Source organism: Microcaecilia unicolor, chromosome 4, assembly GCF_901765095.1.
Source record: "Microcaecilia unicolor chromosome 4, aMicUni1.1, whole genome shotgun sequence".
NCBI lineage: Eukaryota > Metazoa > Chordata > Amphibia > Gymnophiona > Siphonopidae > Microcaecilia > Microcaecilia unicolor.
In genome coordinates this window covers 340,994,679-341,012,545 of record NC_044034.1, presented here as the reverse complement: position 1 = coordinate 341,012,545, position 17,867 = coordinate 340,994,679, and the positions used below count along the sequence as shown (strand labels likewise).

Below are 17,867 nucleotides of genomic sequence, written 5' to 3'. Positions count from 1 at the left end.
TGGTTCATAAAATTTCCCTCCTAGAGGCAAATTCAGATTGTCAGTCAATATCTTTATGAATTTGTTTCTGTGAAGGTATCGCTACAGAGATTGTGCATTTCTGGGAACGCTTAACACTGCTATCAATATGTTGTATGGGAAGGAGGCCTCTGACTCTCTGCTCCAGCTCTCTGTCATTCACATGATGATCACACAACACTCCTTATTTCTGCCAACAATGCTGAGATCACGAGATGAGGCCATAAGCAGTCCAGTAAGAGGTACTGTGCTTCCTCTATCGTTCTTCTTCAAGTGTGATACTGCAGTGTGTGTCCATGTATGCCTAGAGTCTGCTGTTCAGATTCATTTCTATTTTTCCTTTCTTCAGCCTAAAACCATGGTGCTTTATGGCAAATTATATACAGGTGCAAGAAGTCCCTGAGTGAAACGAGCAAAAGGTTAGGCTCCATTTATGCTTAGAAAACAGATTTTTTTTTCTATCGAGAAGCAGGATTGAGTTAAGCACACAAGTGAGTGACATCATCTGAAGGCACTGGGATGGAGCTGCTCTCCCAGAATCTCAAAGCTTAGTATAAAGTTGTTTGAATCCAAGTGGCTGTTGAATTTTTGAGTGTAAGGGAGAGTATATTAGGTCTCTTAGCTTATCTTCTCAAAATGTTAATACTGTGTAATCTCTGGCTGCAGGTTTCCTTTCGATGATATTGTACATCTCCTTGTTAATTTGTTCATTTTTTTCTTTCTTTCTTTCTTTCTTCCTTTATTATTACAATTGTACCCCGCACTTTCCCACTCAAAGCGGGTTCAATGCGGCTTACATAGTAACAAGGATTACATAGTATTGAAGAGGAAAAATAAGTTGAGTATTATCAGAATGATAAAAAAGAAATAGGTAGGTAGAGATGGGCAAGGGTGAAAGGGAGTAGGAGAGGTATGAGCAAGGGTAGGTGAGCATTGGGTCTAGGTCATTTTGGTTATTTAATTTATAAAATTATGCAATGTATTTCAAATTTGGGGCCCTGTTTACTGCTAGTGTTCTTTGCACGTGCTAATGATTAGCACATGCTAAGTTGCCCATAGGAACACATAAGCGACTCTAGCGTTTAGCGCACACGCTAAAAATGACAGCTCACCTTAGTAAACACATGCCTCTTAAATTGTGGATGAACAATTTGGATTAGTATTTCCTTGTGTATTTCTTTTTCTTTTAAGATTCCTTTTCTGTAGTCACTATGGGCAGGATTCTGTGTGTGGTGCCTGCAAAATCTGCATGGTAAAAAAATACACTTGGGCGTATAAATTTTATAGAACAGGTTTAAATTTCCATGCAGTATATAGAAGCCGCCGAGTGCCTCTCCACATGACCAAATTTGCGTCGATTGAGGCCATGTTTTACTTGGCGTAAATACCGACGCCTAAATTAGACACAGAGCAAGTGTATTCTATAATAATGTGCATAAATTGTAGAAATGCTCATGACCCGCCCGTTCCATGTCCATAGCCACACCCCCCTTTTCAACTGACTTTGGAACATTCTTCTGCAACATCTCAGGCTCCAAACATCTCTACAAAATTTTAAAGCTGAACTTAAAATTTGTGTATTCTCAGATGCAGGGGTAAGAAATCAAGAAGGCAATACACAATATCCACCTTGGAACAAAAGACAAAAGAGCAGACCTTGATGAAGAAAATGCATCAGTATAATTTATTAAAGACTGCATTTTCAAAGTCTGCTCTTTTGATTTTTATTCTCAGATGCATATATTTGACATCTTTTTTTTCTTTTTCTCAAGATAAGCCTGGACACAGAGCCTATACTTACAGTGATACCTTGGTTTTCGTCATCCGAAAACAATCGGCAAAATCTGAAACGGACGAAAACCAAGGCAATTATTTCCATATGAATCAATGAGCAGGAGAACGCGTGGGTCGCCCTTTGTTTTCGCAAAATTAGCAGCGAGGTCATGTGGGCACACTGACGAAATCAGAGACAAATTTTTCGTGGAAAAATCGACGAAAACTGAAACTGACGATAACCAAAGTTGACGAAACCGAGATATTACTGTATTGTGTCCCCCCCCCCCCCCCCCCCCCACCTATCCTTTCAGAATTTGTAGTTCTTTCCTCCCTCCCTCACTATTGATTGTTGTTAGTACACTCATTCAACTCTATTCCATTAAATGTGTAGGATGCTGATGGGCTGTACTCTTATGACCTTGAATCATCCTCAGGGATCACCTGCAATATATCAAGTGCTGAAAATAAATATCAACAGCAAAACATAGTTAACCCTCCCTGAACCTCGTCCTCCATCCCACCTGTCCTGTCAGAGAATCCCCTTACATTATACCTGGGTTACAAGTTATTGGTTATATTTATTTCTAAAAACCATTCAGCACTATACTATGTGCTGTTGGCGGCAAAGCTTGTAAATAGCAATCCCAAACCATCAGAAATGCTTTTTGTCGCTTAGGGGTTTTATCCACACCCTGTGCTTCCCACATCATTAGTGCATGATATGTATTTCTCCAATACCAGTAAGAGGGGGGTATCGCCTGTAATCAGTGGTGAAGAAGTACATTTTTTCTCCATTATATATGTTTTACTTAATAATCATCTAGAGCCTCTTCCTTTAATCCCATAAGCTTTCATTTTATTAAGTACAACCTCTTTTCATGAATATGGTATATGGCAGTCTAGGATGTTTCCTAAATATCTGTTATCAGTCCTCCAAAAAGCATGTATACTACCACACCTCCAAAAGCATGGAGCCAAGGTATTGTCTGCCTGGTTACAGTTCAAACAAAGAACGTAGCAATGAAGCTTTTTCTGTAGGCTTGAAGTTGTGAAAAATATGCGCTGTGCACAATATGATATTGGCATTCCTACACTCTGCACCGAATATCGTCTGCGGGATCTCTGATTTACTGCGAAAGCCTACTTCCTCCAACTGATAGCCCAAGTCTTTCCTCCAAGCCTCCTTGAGAAAGCCATGTCACGAAACGCCTAGCATCCACCTGGGGTTAACCCTGTAGCCACCTGGATGGTCTGTCCCCAACACTGCTCAGGCACCTGGGCACGTACTGTATACTAGCACCCTCCTCCCACCAACTGGATCCCAACCGGCTCTGGGCTAATCTCGCACTCTCAGGTTATTCCCTGGTGATTTCTAGGACACTGGGGCCACACTCCAAGGGTCCGACTGACCAAAAACACGAACCAGGATTCTTAGTCCAGGACAGCATAGTCAAATAAACTAAAGAAGGATCATTATCACAGAACTTGAACTGTGAACAGAAAAGGTGAAATCAGCAAGCAATGTAACTGAATATGGATCAATTATAAAACTATCTAAACATTTGTTACTGCCTGGGGAGGTCAGGAAATATAGCTGCTCACATGGTCTCAGTAAAGAGATCTTTCTCTGCTCCCTTGCTGAGACTGGGGAAAAACCCAGTACCTTCAGGCTACATTTGAAATCCAGGGCCAATCAGAACCCAGGGCATCAGTTTTGAAAGTAGCTGCCCAATAGTACTGCAGATTGCCTTTCCATATGCTGAAACTGGAGAGAGAAAGTCCTTTTCTGCAACAGCTTTAAAACACAAAACAAGCACAATCTGTTAGCCATTAGGAGAAATACACTTCATGAAATAATACAGTTTTCAGGCTCAGAAACCCACAGTTTCATAACAAGCCATAATCCTGTGGCAACGTTAAGGTCTCTAGAGCTTTTTGCAACCAAAAAACTATCACCATCCCCAGTGCATATCCCCTCCAAAAATCTCTCAGTTTTTTACCCATGCTAGTAATAATGTTTTTTTATATAACCCTGCACAATAATGGCATAATTGCATATAGGCAAAATAATCTCCCCTGCCCAATGTCAACCTTTGTTGTAACTCCCCAAAAGAATAGAACACAAGAATAGCCATACTGGGTAAGACCAATGGTCCATCTAGCCCAGTGTCATGCTTCCAACAGTAGCCAATCAGGTCACAAGTACCTGGCAGAAACCCAAATAGTAGCAACATTCCATGCTACCAATCCCAGGGCAAGCAGTGGCTTTCCCCAAGTCCATTTCAATAACAGACTTTTCCTCCAGGAACTTGTGCAAACCTTTTTTAAACCCAGATACTCTCTAACTGCTGTTACCATATCCTCCGGCAACGAGTTCCAGAGCTTAACTATTCTTTGAGTGAAAAAAAAATCCTCCTATTTGTTTTAAAAGTATTTCCATGTAATTTCATTCCGCTAGTCTTTGTACGTTTTGAAAGAGTGAAAAATTGATTCACTTTTACCCATTCTATACCACTCAGGATTTTATAAACTTCAATCTTATCCCCTCTCAGCCATCTGTTTTCCAACCTGAAGAGGCCTGACCTCTTTAGCCTTTCCTCATATAAGAGGAGCTCCGTCCCCCTTATCATTTTGGTAGCTCTTCTTTGCTTTTCTTCGTTAAACAGATGCTCAGTCAATATAATACCAAGTTCTACCCAGCGGCAAAATACACCCTGCTTCAAACATAGTCTGCATTTCCCCTTAATGGTAACAGATTACTAGTATTTGGATTTTTGCTTCCAATATACCATCAACTCCTTCTAGAGGATTCTCTGCGACTGCAGCAATATGTGGGGAAAAAGAACCCGAATTATAGCTACGTCATGCAAGGTTCCACGTTAGGAGTTACGGACCAAGAAAGGGATCTGGGTGTCGTCGTCGATAATACACAGAAACCTTCTGCTCAGTGTGCTGCTGCGGCTAGGAAAGCGAATAGAATGTTGGGTATTATTAGGAAAGGTATGGAAAACAGGTGTGAGGATGTTATAATGCCGTTGTATCGCTTCATGGTGTGACCACACCTTGAGTATTGTGTTCAATTCTGTTCACGCATCTCAAGAAGATATAGTAGAATTGGACAAAGGTGCAGCGAAGGGCGACTAAAATGATAGCGGGGATGGGACGACTTCCCTATGAAGAAAGATTAAGGAGGTTAGGGCTATTCAGCTTGGAGAAGAGACGGCTGAGGGGAGACATGATAGAGGTATATAAAATAATGAGTGGAGTGGAACAGGTGGATGTGAAGCGTCTGTTCACGCTTTCCAAAAATACTAGGACTAGGGGGCATGCGATGAAACTACAGTGTAGTAAATTTAAAACAAATCGGAGAAAACTTTTCTTCACCCAACGTATAATTAAACTCTGGAATTCATTGCCGGAGAAAGTTGTGAAGGCGGTTAGCTTAGCAGAGTTTCAAAAGGGGTTGGACGGTTTCCTAAAGGACAAGTCCATAAACCGCTACTAAATGGACTTGGGATAAATCCACAATTCCGGGAATAACATGTATAGAATGTTTGTACGTTGGGAAGCTTGCCAGGTGCCCTTGGCCTGGATTGGCCGCTGTCGTGGACAGGATGCTGGGCTCGATGGACCCGTGGTCTTTTCCCAGTATGGCATTACTTATGTACTTATGTACTTATATCAAGTGGGGTAACTGATCAGATCCAGCCTATAGGAGAAAATTGAGGTGCCAGAGTACAAATAGATCTTGTTCCCACGCTATCAGTGTAAAGTGTTCTAAGCCTAGCACCCAGTCCCCTCAAGTGTCTCAGTAAACATGCTTGATTATACAACTTTAAGTGAGGTATCCCTAAGCTTCCCTGATGCCAGCTACCATATTTATTTATTTATTATTACATTTATATCCCACATTTTTCCCACTGAATGCAGGCTCAAAGTGGCTTACATAAACTGTAGAGGCTACAGTGCAATAAGAACAATTATACAAATTGAGAATGAGATATAAAATAACAATTAAACAGCAAAAAAGGCAAGTGATAGTAACAGGTAATTATTGTCTTTGGATCTTAATTTATAGTATAAGTTAATTCCGATTAAGTTGAACCTGGGGAATAAGCCTTCTTGAACAAAACTGATTTCAATAATTTTCGGAAGTTCAGATAGTTCTGGGTAGATTTCACTGATTTGGGTAGAGCATTCCATAGTTGAGTGTCTATATATGTAAAGTTGGAGGTGTAATTGATTTGTATTTGATACCATTACAGTCGGGTAGTGTAGTTCAGATAAGATCATGAGGTACTGGATCTGTTATATAAATACTCCAAACTCATCTTGGGTTTCTTCCGCCCCCCCCCCCCCCCCCCAATACATTTTTTTTACTAAGCCGGTCTAAAATTTGTAGATCTTTCCGCAATAAGGGGCCCTTTTACAGAGCGGCGGTAAACCCAATGTGGCCGGCGGCAGTAGTTTCACCCTGAGCGCACACCGTTTCGGGGGGGGGGGGGGGGGGGAACAAAAGCTCCGGAAATGGCTTGTGTGGCGGTAACCTGGCGGTAATCTGGCAATGCCATGCGCTGCCCAGTTAGCGCGGGAGCCCTTATCGCTCTCAGTGGTTGGCAGTAAGGGCTCACCGCTGCATGGCCATGCAGGTCTGCAATAAAATGGGCCCTGACGCACGGGAAAAACAACCGCCGCTGCTAGCGCAGGGCCCTTCTTCCCACAACTTGGTACAAGGACCCCTAAATGAAGAGGTAATACTTGTAAGACATATAGCCAATGAGGGAACACCATCTTGAAAAACCGTAGCTTACCCATTGACAACAAAGATAACTCCACTTGTCCAGTGAAGTCTGGTTTCTTGCATTAGCTTATCTACATTCAGTCGATAAAGCTGACGACATCCATAGACAACTGAACCCCAAGGTAGCAGAACAATCTTCTGGCCCATTGCAGTGGGAACACCCCCTCCCAACTTCTGCTTTTGTTCCTCCATCCACACCATAGTGTCCGATTTATCCAAATTTAGCTTAAAACCAGAAAAGTCCCCATATTCTTGCATACTCTCCAGTAGCATTGGTACTAATAAATTGAGGTATGCAACATGAACCAACAAGTCATCTGCGAATGCTTCTATTTTAAAAGTTTCCTGTCCTAAAGTAAATCCTTGAATCTCAGTTATACTGAATGTCAAAAAATAAGTGGGGTCTAGAGTTTTATTTGTTACATTTGTATCCCACAATTTCCCACCTATTTGGAGGCTCAATGTGGCTTGCATATAGTCAATTGTGGACGTGGTGGAATGTGCCGTAGATAAGTGCGTATAGTCATGCTCTACTGATGGAAAGTCCTCCACATATCCACCACCAGGTTCAGAAGATCGCATAGTAAAGGAATCCCTCTGTGAACCTGAATTCGTCCTCAACTCTTCCCATGAGACCTATCCAATAAAGGATCTCCAACCTCATTGAAATCTCCCACTAGTAGAGGAACCGCATCAAACTCCTGAAAGTGTTTAACTATCTCTCTATATAAAACGCACATCCAACGTTATAATGAAGCCGGAAGTTGTAGTTGTGTAGATCGCTTTTGCCCATGAGTGTGTGCCCCGCCCTCGCGTTACAACGTGATGACGTCGAGGACGGAGCACTCACACTCAGCAACTCACCGTCAGAGGCAGAGAGGGAGGGAGGGTGGGGAATTACCTTGCTAGCGCCCGATCGTCATGACGTTGACTCGCATCGCTCAGACGCATAACGGACCTATCCAGCACCCGAATAACATCAATCGCCGGCGCAGAGAAGAAGAGAAATGTGGCTGTCGTCAGCACAGGTACGCGACAGTGAAGGGGGAGGGTTTTCTGCGGGAAGGGGGGGTTCGACAGGGTCGCGGCATGGGGGTCAAGGGGTCAGTACGCCGGGGGGGGGGGGGTGTTGAAATCCCTGGGAATTCTGATACAATCTTGCTATCCTAAGACTCACCCATAAAGAATACCTCTGCCAGATATCCCCTTCCCTTTTCATGTTAGTCCACTTTAAAGGTAATAAATAGAAATAAATCAATCAAAAGAGGATACTAAGGTAATATCTTAGTCCAATAAAAAAGGTATCACCTTATTTCCTCTTTTGTTTTAATTCTGTTTCTTATCTGGGAAAGGTAACTTTTTGTTGGAAACAACCCTGAATTCATTTAGTGGGGAGCTGTGAAAGGTCCTGATTAGAAGCCATGGTAAAGTATCTACCTACTAGATTAAAATACTTTGACAGGAAATCTGTAGTAGGGGAAAATCGGACAAGCTGAGATGTAGTTTGATTGCCTGGTGGAAATGCACTCTAGGTGGCTTTATTTTGGTTGGGAAAGTTATTGATCACAAGTCCTTAATAAAATATCTTCCTGATAGGTTAATGTCAAGAGGCCAAAGTCCGTACTGTAGAGAGACAGACCAGCCAAAGCTGTAAGTTAGCTGGTTGGCATATTTAAAATTCAAAAACTATAGTCTGTACTGGAGGGTCAGAAAAACCGAGAGTGGGAACTTTATTGCCTGGTTGAGTAACTTGTAATTAGCAACTGGAAAGTTGACAGGTTGGCAAAGGTAAAGACTGTAGTATGCACTTTGGATTAAGTTGTGCAAGGGGGCAAATGTTTGCTGTGAAAGTTACTAATTAGAAGCCCATGGTGAAAGATCCACCTAATTTTGTGGATAATGGACTAAATTCTATATCACGCCTAAAAAATCAGTGCTGAAATGAAATATGCCTAGGCATGTCAAAATTTCCATGGTGTTTATAGAATATGCTGAGCGCCCGTCCACATGACTAAATTTAGGCGCGGGCAGTTACGCCAAGTAAAACTTGCTGTAAGTGCCGCTGCCTAAATTAAACGTGGACTGGGTATACTCAATAACCACGCGCATAGATTTTAGAAACGTCCATTACCCACCCATTCCATGCTAATGGCCACGCCCCTTTTTCAACTATGCGACTTAGAATACTGCATGTAAATTCTAATGCCAGTTAGTATCAATAATTGATTAATTGGCAGTTATTGCTGCTGATTGATTTGTTAACTAATTAAGTTGAGCATGCAAATCCAGAATACGACTGGATTTGCATGTGCAACTTGAGTCACACTGTATAGAATCCGGGGGAATGTATGTAAATATTACACCACTGACCTGCTTCATCTTTGGAAAAGGGAAGCCCTTGCAGAGTTTCTGACCCAGAGAGTTAACCTAGAGAGACCGGCCTGTGAAACAAGTTAGGACTTTACAGAAACTGATTACATGTTATGATGGTGTTCCTTTTCTTGTTGCTTCTGGCTGTCTTATTGATTGTAAACCACCTTGACCATATTTTTTGAAAAGATGGTATATCAAAGATGCAAATAAATATAAACATGAGATTCTGAGTTACCTAAAATGAGTATAGTGCTGGGCAGACTTATACGGTCTGTGCCAGAGCCGGTGGTGGGAGGCAGGGATAGTGCTGGGCAGACTTATATGGTCTGTGCCAGAGCCGGTGGTGGGAGGTGGGCGGGTGGTTGGGGGGCGGGGATAGTGCTGGACAGACTTATACGGTCTGTGCCAGAGCCGGTGGCGGTAGGTGGGGCTGGTGGTTGGGAGGCGGGGATAGTGCTGGGCAGACTTATATGGTCTGTGCCCTGAAGAGCACAGGTACAAATCAAAGTAGGGTATACACAAAAAGTAGCACATACGAGTTATCTTGTTGGGCAGACTGGATGGACCGTGCAGGTCTTTATCTGCCGTCATCTACTATGTTACTATGAGTAAATCTTTCCAAACTCCTGTGAATATGGGTAAAGAGGATTGATGTATCTGCCTTAAGATTAGCCAAACCTTTGCATTATAGAAATGAAAATGTGCAGGAAACAGCATTATAAATACCCGAAGAAGGCTTGGGTTTTACCTGTAATTGTTTATCTTTTCAGAGGCATTAGTGGATGTTTTGACGACACTGGTAAGAAAATGTCCTTCAGTCTGCCATGCCAATCACTTTGCTGTGTTGTTAGGAGCTTACGGAGCAACACTGAGCATTACAGGTGAGCCCACCAGCCTGGCAGGATGTTGTTTTCTCCCGGAAACTCTCTGCACACTAAATTGCAGAGACCTTTTTCAATTTCAGGAAGTGTGTGAAGAAAGTCTTATTTAGCCAAGCTTTCAGTGTTTGAAACAGATATTCTACTGATGAAGGAGACGTTTATGTTAGTTTTATTTCATGATTGTATTGACTTTTATATTTTTATTTTAGTTACATTTGTACCCCGCGTTTTCCCACTCATTGCAGGCTCAATGCGGCTTACATATACAGGTACTTATTTGTACCTGGGGCAATGGAGAGTTAAGTGACTTGTCCAGAGTCACAAGGAGCTGCCTGTGCCTGAAGTGGGAATCGAACTCAGTTCCTCAGGACCAAAGTCCATCACCCTAACCACTAGGCCACTCCTCCTCCACTGTTGCTACTATTTGAGTTTCTACATGGAATGTTGCTATTCCACCAATGTGGCCGCGCAGGCTTCTGCTTCTATAAGTCTGACGTCCTGCACGTACGTGCAGGACGTCAGACTTACAGAAACAGAAGCCTGCGCAGCCTTCTACATGGAATGTTGCTAGTGGAATAGCAACATTCCATGTAGAATCTCCAATAGTAGCAACATTCCATGTAGAATCTCCAATAGTATCTATTTTATTTTTGTTACATTTGTACCCCGCGCTTTCCCACTCATGGCAGGCTCAATGCGGCTTACATGGGGCAATGGAGGGTTAAGTGACTTGCCCAGAGTCACAAGGAGCTGCCTGTGCCTGACGTGGGAATCGAACTCAGTTCCTCAGTTCCCCAAGACCAGAGTCCACCCTAACCACTAGGCCACTCCTCCACTCTGCTTTTATGATTTGATTATTCTATGTATGTAATTTTGTACCCACCTAGAACTGTGTATAGTTGTGGGCAACAAGTACTGTATGTCTAATAAATAAATATTTGCTCTGTTCACTTTCAGATCAGAAAATCCTACTGCTGCTTCAACTGTATGAGAAAAATGATATTAGCCTTACAGACTTTAGGCAAGTATATTGGTCTTGAACGTTCCAGCTTTGGAACTTTAAGCATGTTAACCTAGGAAATGTTTTCTTATCAGACCTTGGGGCTCATTTTCAAAAGAGAAAAACGTCCAAAAAGTTATGCCCTCGCAGTCGGGCCCTGTTGCAGAGCTAGGGCCTGAACTCACAGCAGTGGTTATGGCGGCTCTGGATTCTTGATTCCAACAACTATCGGAGCAGGTTATTGGAGTTGCCCAGATGACCTTGGAACTCATGTACAGGAGAGCTTGAATGTCAAGTTTCCAACATGGAAGACTCCTCTCAGGCCCACATGGTGGACCTGGTCCGATTGCAAGTGCTGGTAGAGACGCACCAGGCGAAACTTGACAACTTAGAAAACAGAGCACACCGAGATAATCTACGCTTTGTGGGATTTCCTAAGATGCCTGATGTATCATTGCTGCAGACTTCGGAAACCTGGCTGGTGGCATGCTTCCCACAACGGGAGGGAGAAACCAAGGTTCAGCTGGAGAGGGCTCACCGCATGGGGCCGAGCCGGTCAGATGCCAGGAGTCCACAAATGGTAATAGCACAGTTCCACCGCTACACCCAGAAATCTTTTGTACTTCGGTCCTATAAAACTAACAAGTCCATAGTGACTTTTGAAGATAGGCCTATTCGCATATTTCAAGACTGTCCTGCCTCATTGTCGGCGCGACGCAGTGAATTTGTCAACGTATGCACAAAACTGGTGGGGAAAAAACCTGTGATTTTCACTGCAATACCCAACGACTTTGAGGATTATGTATGAAGGCTAATGGCGATCTTTTGTCTTCTCTGAGAAGGCACAAGAGTGACTCATTATGTTGGGAGCAGCTTGAACCTAACAGTGTGGACGAACTAGTCAGAAGAGTGATAACCAGCAGTGCCGAAAATATGGACCCCAGGATGATTTACAGCTATCTTAAGCTTGGTGACAAGAGAGTATGTACATTTTGATCACAAAAAGACACCACAGACGGGTGGCGCTAGTGGATTCAGAGGCTGTACAGTTGGATATAGAGGAAATATTGACACTACCTTGTAGTACCGGAAAGTGATAATGCTTTTTACTTAAGAGGAGTGATCCCAGGAGATTAAGAGACTGCAAATGGGGTACGCAGGGAGTGTGGATTTGTTAGTTCTGGGTTGCAAGGGAGTGTACGAGTGGTGTTGCTGATAGGGGGATGGTAGAAAAAAGTTTGTGTATGGTGATAGAAACCATGACGTATATTAGGTGACGTTAAATAAGAGTGGAATAAGTTTAACAGTTTCAGGGGGGCAATAATTATGTTTCACCTTTGGATGTGTTTCGGTGGTGGTGGGGGGACCGTTCATACCTGTTATGTGACTAGTTGCCCTTTTTCTCCGTAGTGGAAGAGGGGTATTGGGGGGAAGGAAGGAGTTGGGAAAAAGGGATTGGTTTGGGTTAAAAATCTGGGTACTTTGTTTCTTGCTGGGAGGGTTTTTGGATCAAGTTCACTCCTTGATGGTGGTTCTGACACTGGCTCTGCACAGTTTGGATGTGGTTCAGTTGTTGGATGCAGTCCCTGGGGACGAAGCTGGGCGTTTCCGGGAACTTTCAGGCTTATAGTCTTTTATGGATCAGAGGTTTGCTTCTGGATCATGTTTAACCCGGCGACACCCTGAATCCTTACCTGGAATGTTTCAGGGATCAGTTCCCCAATTAAGCGCTCCAAAATATTTTCTGTGTTGAAGAGATACAAAGTGTCTATTGCATGTTTCCAGGAAACAAAGCTCTCTGACATAGAACATGCCAAACCTTTTCAGCAATGGGTGGGAGAATGTTACTACTCATCCTCAGAGGGTAAAAGTCCCCGGAAGGGACTGCCTTGTCAGACTAAATTGGTAGCCAGAGATGATGCAGGTCGCTATGTGTTGTTGCATGTGAATTACCTGCATCAACATTTTTATTTACACGCTGTTTATGGGTCCAGTGAATTTGACCTTACTTAACTGGGTCTGTGCCATACAGACGCGCCGTGGATATGGTTGGAAGATTTTAACCAAGTATTAGACGCAGATTTAGATCGCTTAGCCCCTAGCTCCTCGGGAATTGGAGTGGGTCGCATGGTTTTGTTTCATTTTGTATCATCCTTCAGTTAGTGGACTCCTGGCGAACACTTACACTGTCTGCCAGAGACTAGACAATATGCATCACTGTAGAATACACTACACATGGTCCCGCTTAGATTATATCCTGCTTTCTACGTCCTTGTTTTTTAGAGTGAGAGGCACTGAGATCGGACCAATGGAAGTGTTGGATCACACACTAATATGGGTAGACCTTGAGTTTGTCAGGGGAGATGCGATGCAAGGGTCTTGAAGATTCCCTTCCTACTTAGTAAAGGAACGAGAGTTTAAAGCATACTTAGCACAGAAATGGGAACAATATGTGGAATTTAGTTCCTCCCACAAAGACACACGTCTCTTGTTTTGAGAAGCGTCTAAGGCAGTGATGAGGGGCAACATTATTGCCTTCTTGAGTGCTAGAACTAAGAGAAGAACGCAAGACATTTTTCACTTGGAACATGAATACAAACACATAAGAGAGCATATATTGCACATCCCTCTCCAGAAAAGAGGGAGGCAATGATGGCCTCCCTGACTGCTTTGAACTCATGTTTGCATGAGCGGGCAAAAAATACATTTTTTCACCATCAGCATCAATTTTTTTGCTTTGGAAATAAGACAGGCAGGCTTTTGGCACAGCTTACAAGGACTGCGCGGTCTTCTTCCTTTGTTCCAACCCTTAAGGTTTCCTCGGGGGCTCGGGTACATAACTCGGAGGAAATAGCACAAATTGTTTATGACTATTTTTCCAACTTATATTCTGCTACCCCAAAGGAACTGGGGCCTTCAGTATGTAATTATTTGGAAGATTCGGGCCTCCCCCAACTGTCACCGGAGATATGTGCCCAATTTAACACCCCTCTGCATTCGCTGGAGGTCCAAAAGAGTATGAAGTCACTTTCCCGAGGAACAGCTCCGGGGCCATATGGATTCTATAACGAGTATTATCAGTTATTTTCACAGATCTGCGCACCCCTGACTCTATTATGAGGCAGTAGTTCCGCAGGGCATGTGCTCACCTGATGCTAATGCTGCCTTAATCTGTTTGATTCCCAAGCCAGGCAAACCGTTAGATCATCTGGGGTCCTATCGACCAATTTCTTTACTCAGTGTTGACATAAAAATTTTATCGAGAATGCTGGCTGATAGGTTGACCCCTCACATCCCAACCATAGTGGGGAATCATCAGGTGGGCTTCGTGCAGGGTTGGCATAAGATACTAAATGTCCGGAAAGCATTGTTAGCTCTTGCTCAGAGTAGGTTAACTAATAGCTCTCTGTTATTGGTGAGCCTGGACGCAGAAAAAGCCTTCATCCGGGTTAATTTGTCTTACGTTTGAGGTACTTTGGTATGTAGGCCTAGAGGGCTGGTATGGCCAAGCGATTCACTTTTTATATAACAACCCTAGTTAATGCACCTCTACTTTTGCAGTCCAGAAGGGAACACGCCAAGGGTGTCCGCTTTCTCCTTTGCTTTTCTTATTGTATCGAGAGCCCCTATTGCGTACTATTCACATCGATCTGGAGATCTCAGCTGTGCATCTGCCACATCTTACAGTAAAGGCTTTAGCTTTTGCAGATGACATTCTTTTAACGTTGTGTCAACCTCGTTGAGCGTTGCCATAGTTACTTTCAGCAATAGATGAATTTAGTTTTTTCTCTGGGTTTCAACTAAATCTCTCAAAATTGGTAGCCCTTCCAGTGCCACCCTCTCTTAAGGAACAATGGGGGGATGAATTTCCACTCCAGTGGGCCTCTGACAAGCTTAAATATTTGGGAATTCATTTAACCGCTGATATTTCACTCCTCTATGCTGTTAACATAGCTCTTCTTCCTCACCAAGCAGACCTTGAGAACTTGGAATACGCTGCCACTCTCCGTCACAGACAAAATGGCTCTTTTTAATATGACCCTAGTACCAAAATGGATTTACATGTTGCAAGTATTGCCTCTTTTTTTGCACTATAGAGATGAGTTCTTCTTTACGTCAAGGGGTAACTTCATGCCTTTGGCAGGGCAAACGAGCTTTGATGTCCATTATCCCACCTCCAACTGTCCCTGGAGATGGGAGGATTGAGAATGTTAAACATCAAGCTGTTCTCTGTTGCTTTCAATATGTGACACCTTACGGATTGGTATCGGGGTACAGATTTTTTCACAAGCACCAATACTGAGAGAGCTCTGTTGAAACCTCATCACTTTGGATACTGGTTGCAGGCAGCGCCCGGTAGGGTCCGTGTACCCCCTCACTTTGCCAACTTATTTGCCCCCTCCACAAAACTTGGTGCTGGCTGTGTACACTGCATGGGTTGTCGAAAGAGGAGATACCCCCTTGTTACTGATACGGGGAAATTTGGATTTCCTGGCAGGGAATCTATCACCAATTTTTAAGAGATGGATAGACAAGAGGGCCCACTATTTATATCACGTTTTGACAGCTGCAGGGGTGCTGAAACCCATATTAGACCTTTTGAGGGGAGACCCAACGTTTCAGGAACACTTTGCATATTTGCAATTAGAACATTATGAGGCATATTTTCAAAGCACTTAGCCTTCCAAAGTTTCATAGAAACCTATGGAACTTTGGAAGGCTAAGTGCTTTGAAAATATGCCTCTATGTGCAATCCCTACCCAAAATTCTTTGACTAATGAAGTGTGGGAAAATTTTAATACCATATTAGGTTTGGATGCACAGTTATCGATTCCATTCAAGTATTGTCATGAACATTTGAGGGAACAACTGGCAGAGCCTAATTTTGGGTTGCTGGCACAGAGGTGGACGGCAGAAGTCTCGGCATCTGTATTGGCATCCCAATTGCAAACTTGTCTGAAGCAGGTGTATAAATTAGTGGAAAGTGTTAGCTTTCGAGAGATACTGTTCATATGTATTCACTGGTTGTATGTCTCCCCTCACAGGGCTTTCCGTGCCACGCTGAGGTAGATGATTGTTGTCCAAGATGTGGGAGGAGGCTGCACACTTGGGACACATGTTTTGGACTTGCCCTGCTATACAAGTTTTTGGTGGGGGCAATTGGATAGACATGTCTCCCGAGTTTGGCAGGTTAGCTGAGTGCCATTCCCCCTTCAGCTTTTTGAAGTTTTTTCTATCCGTGGTTCTCGGCAGGTCGACCTTTGGGCTTTCCTGCGCCGAGCCACTTTGGTGGCAAAAAAGAATATTTTGAGTTTGTGGCTCTAAACAGAAGTACCTACACTATATTATTGGCATGTAGCTATGATCCGATTGAGTGCTCTGGAGTGCAAAAGTATTTCAGACTTGGCCTCATCAGCGGGGGATGAGTTTTTGAGTGCTTTATCTCCCTTTTGGGATTCCCTAACCCCAGTGGCCCGTAGTCGTATTTTGAATGCTTGATAAAGTGGTAGATTAAGGAGTGAACTTTGTTGAGGGTGGGGGGGATGGGGGTGGGTAGGGGAGGTTGAACAGCTGGAATCTTATGTGTTCTGTGCTATAAAATGGTTTGTACTGGTGTTTGTTCATTTTGAAAATCAATAAATATGATGGATAGACAAAAAAAAGGTACTGATAATTGGTATTTGTTTGTTCAGAGTTGCTGCCGTTAAGGTTTGCTATATAGGCTCAGTGAAGCTTATTTGCAGGATTTAGTGTTACTAAGCAAAGTATCTGGCAGTGAAGGGAGAGAAAGCAGTAGAGCCAGAGGAAGGGAAAAGACTTCAAAAATATTTACCTATTTCATGAATGCAGCTTAATCAGGCATTTACATTTGTTTTAAAGCAACATTTGAAGCATATGTGCCATTGCTGTATTTATCTTGTGGGATACTATGATGTGTGTTAAGGTGTTTGCCATTATAGTAGACTTATGTCTGGTCAGGTTTAAGTTATGGATAAAGTAATTATATTTAAAAATGTCTGTGTTTCCATTAAGTATGTTTGTGGTTTATGTTGAACAGACTGTTTACTTAGAAATCCATCATCAAGTGCACACAAAGGCATTATCGCAAGACAAATTAGTCATACTTATATACATAGTGCTCACACATATTAGCTCCGGGCCCACCCAAAGTTTCAGGTCTGGCTACACCACTGCCACAAGGTCCTGACTGAAAGCCGTCTGGCATTGCTGAATGTGCCCCCTTGTTTATAACTTGATGACATGCTTCACCAAAGTTTGATGCAAATTTTAAAAACATAACATCACAGTGATACAATCCCTCCTCATTACAGCACCCTCCCTCCCCCCCCCCCTTCCAACCAAAATCTACTACCTGTTATGAATATTTTAGCCTATGGTTATTATTTTCTCCCACTAATGCACAGGATTTGCTCACTACTGCATATAGTTATGAAACTTTTTTTGGGGCCTTTCTCTTTCATGTGCTGCACATTTGCTTTCCTGTGAGGGCATGCTGATTGTTGAGAAGATAGATTTATTAGCCCTTAGTCCATGTCAGCTTTTACTTCGGATTGTAGGTTACTGCTTTGGGGCCCAGCTGCGGTGGAACATCACAAAACACGCAAGAGTCTGGGAAAATCACTGTGGCAGCAGCCAAGCATGGAGGAGATCCTGTGTCTGCTGGATCGGGAGAGGATGATGAAAACGATCATGCACTTTCCTCTGCATCGTCGTCTTCACACAGAGGTACTCTTTCAGGAGTTCCCACCTTCTCTTCTCAGCAGCCTCCCTCAGTTTAGTAATGGAATTCATAAGCAGGACTTAATATGTTTCTGCAATGTTTCTCAAATCCAGATTTCAAAGGCTTCTCCCCCAACACTGGGAGTAATTTTGTAAGAGAGCACCTATGTAATATATCCAAAAGGGCACTTACTTCCTTATCGTCTAGCTAGACCAGTCCAAACCAGTGGGTTATATCTGCCAACCAGCAAATGGAGGTAGAGAAAAGACAAATTCC

The 17,867-nt window shown here is 43.1% G+C and overlaps 1 protein-coding gene across 2 annotated transcripts in view; it reads left to right on the top strand.

Annotated features, from left to right (window-relative positions):
• URB1 (URB1 ribosome biogenesis homolog) overlaps positions 1-17,867 on the top strand; it is a 147,722-nt gene that overhangs the window by 88,641 nt on the left and 41,214 nt on the right. For both annotated transcript variants that reach the window (XM_030202133.1, XM_030202131.1), the window contains exons 26-29: positions 76-260; positions 9,739-9,849; positions 10,807-10,870; positions 17,428-17,596. In XM_030202133.1, the coding sequence (XP_030057993.1) occupies positions 76-260; positions 9,739-9,849; positions 10,807-10,870; positions 17,428-17,596 (529 nt within the window). The remainder of the gene's footprint in view (positions 1-75; positions 261-9,738; positions 9,850-10,806; positions 10,871-17,427; positions 17,597-17,867) is intronic.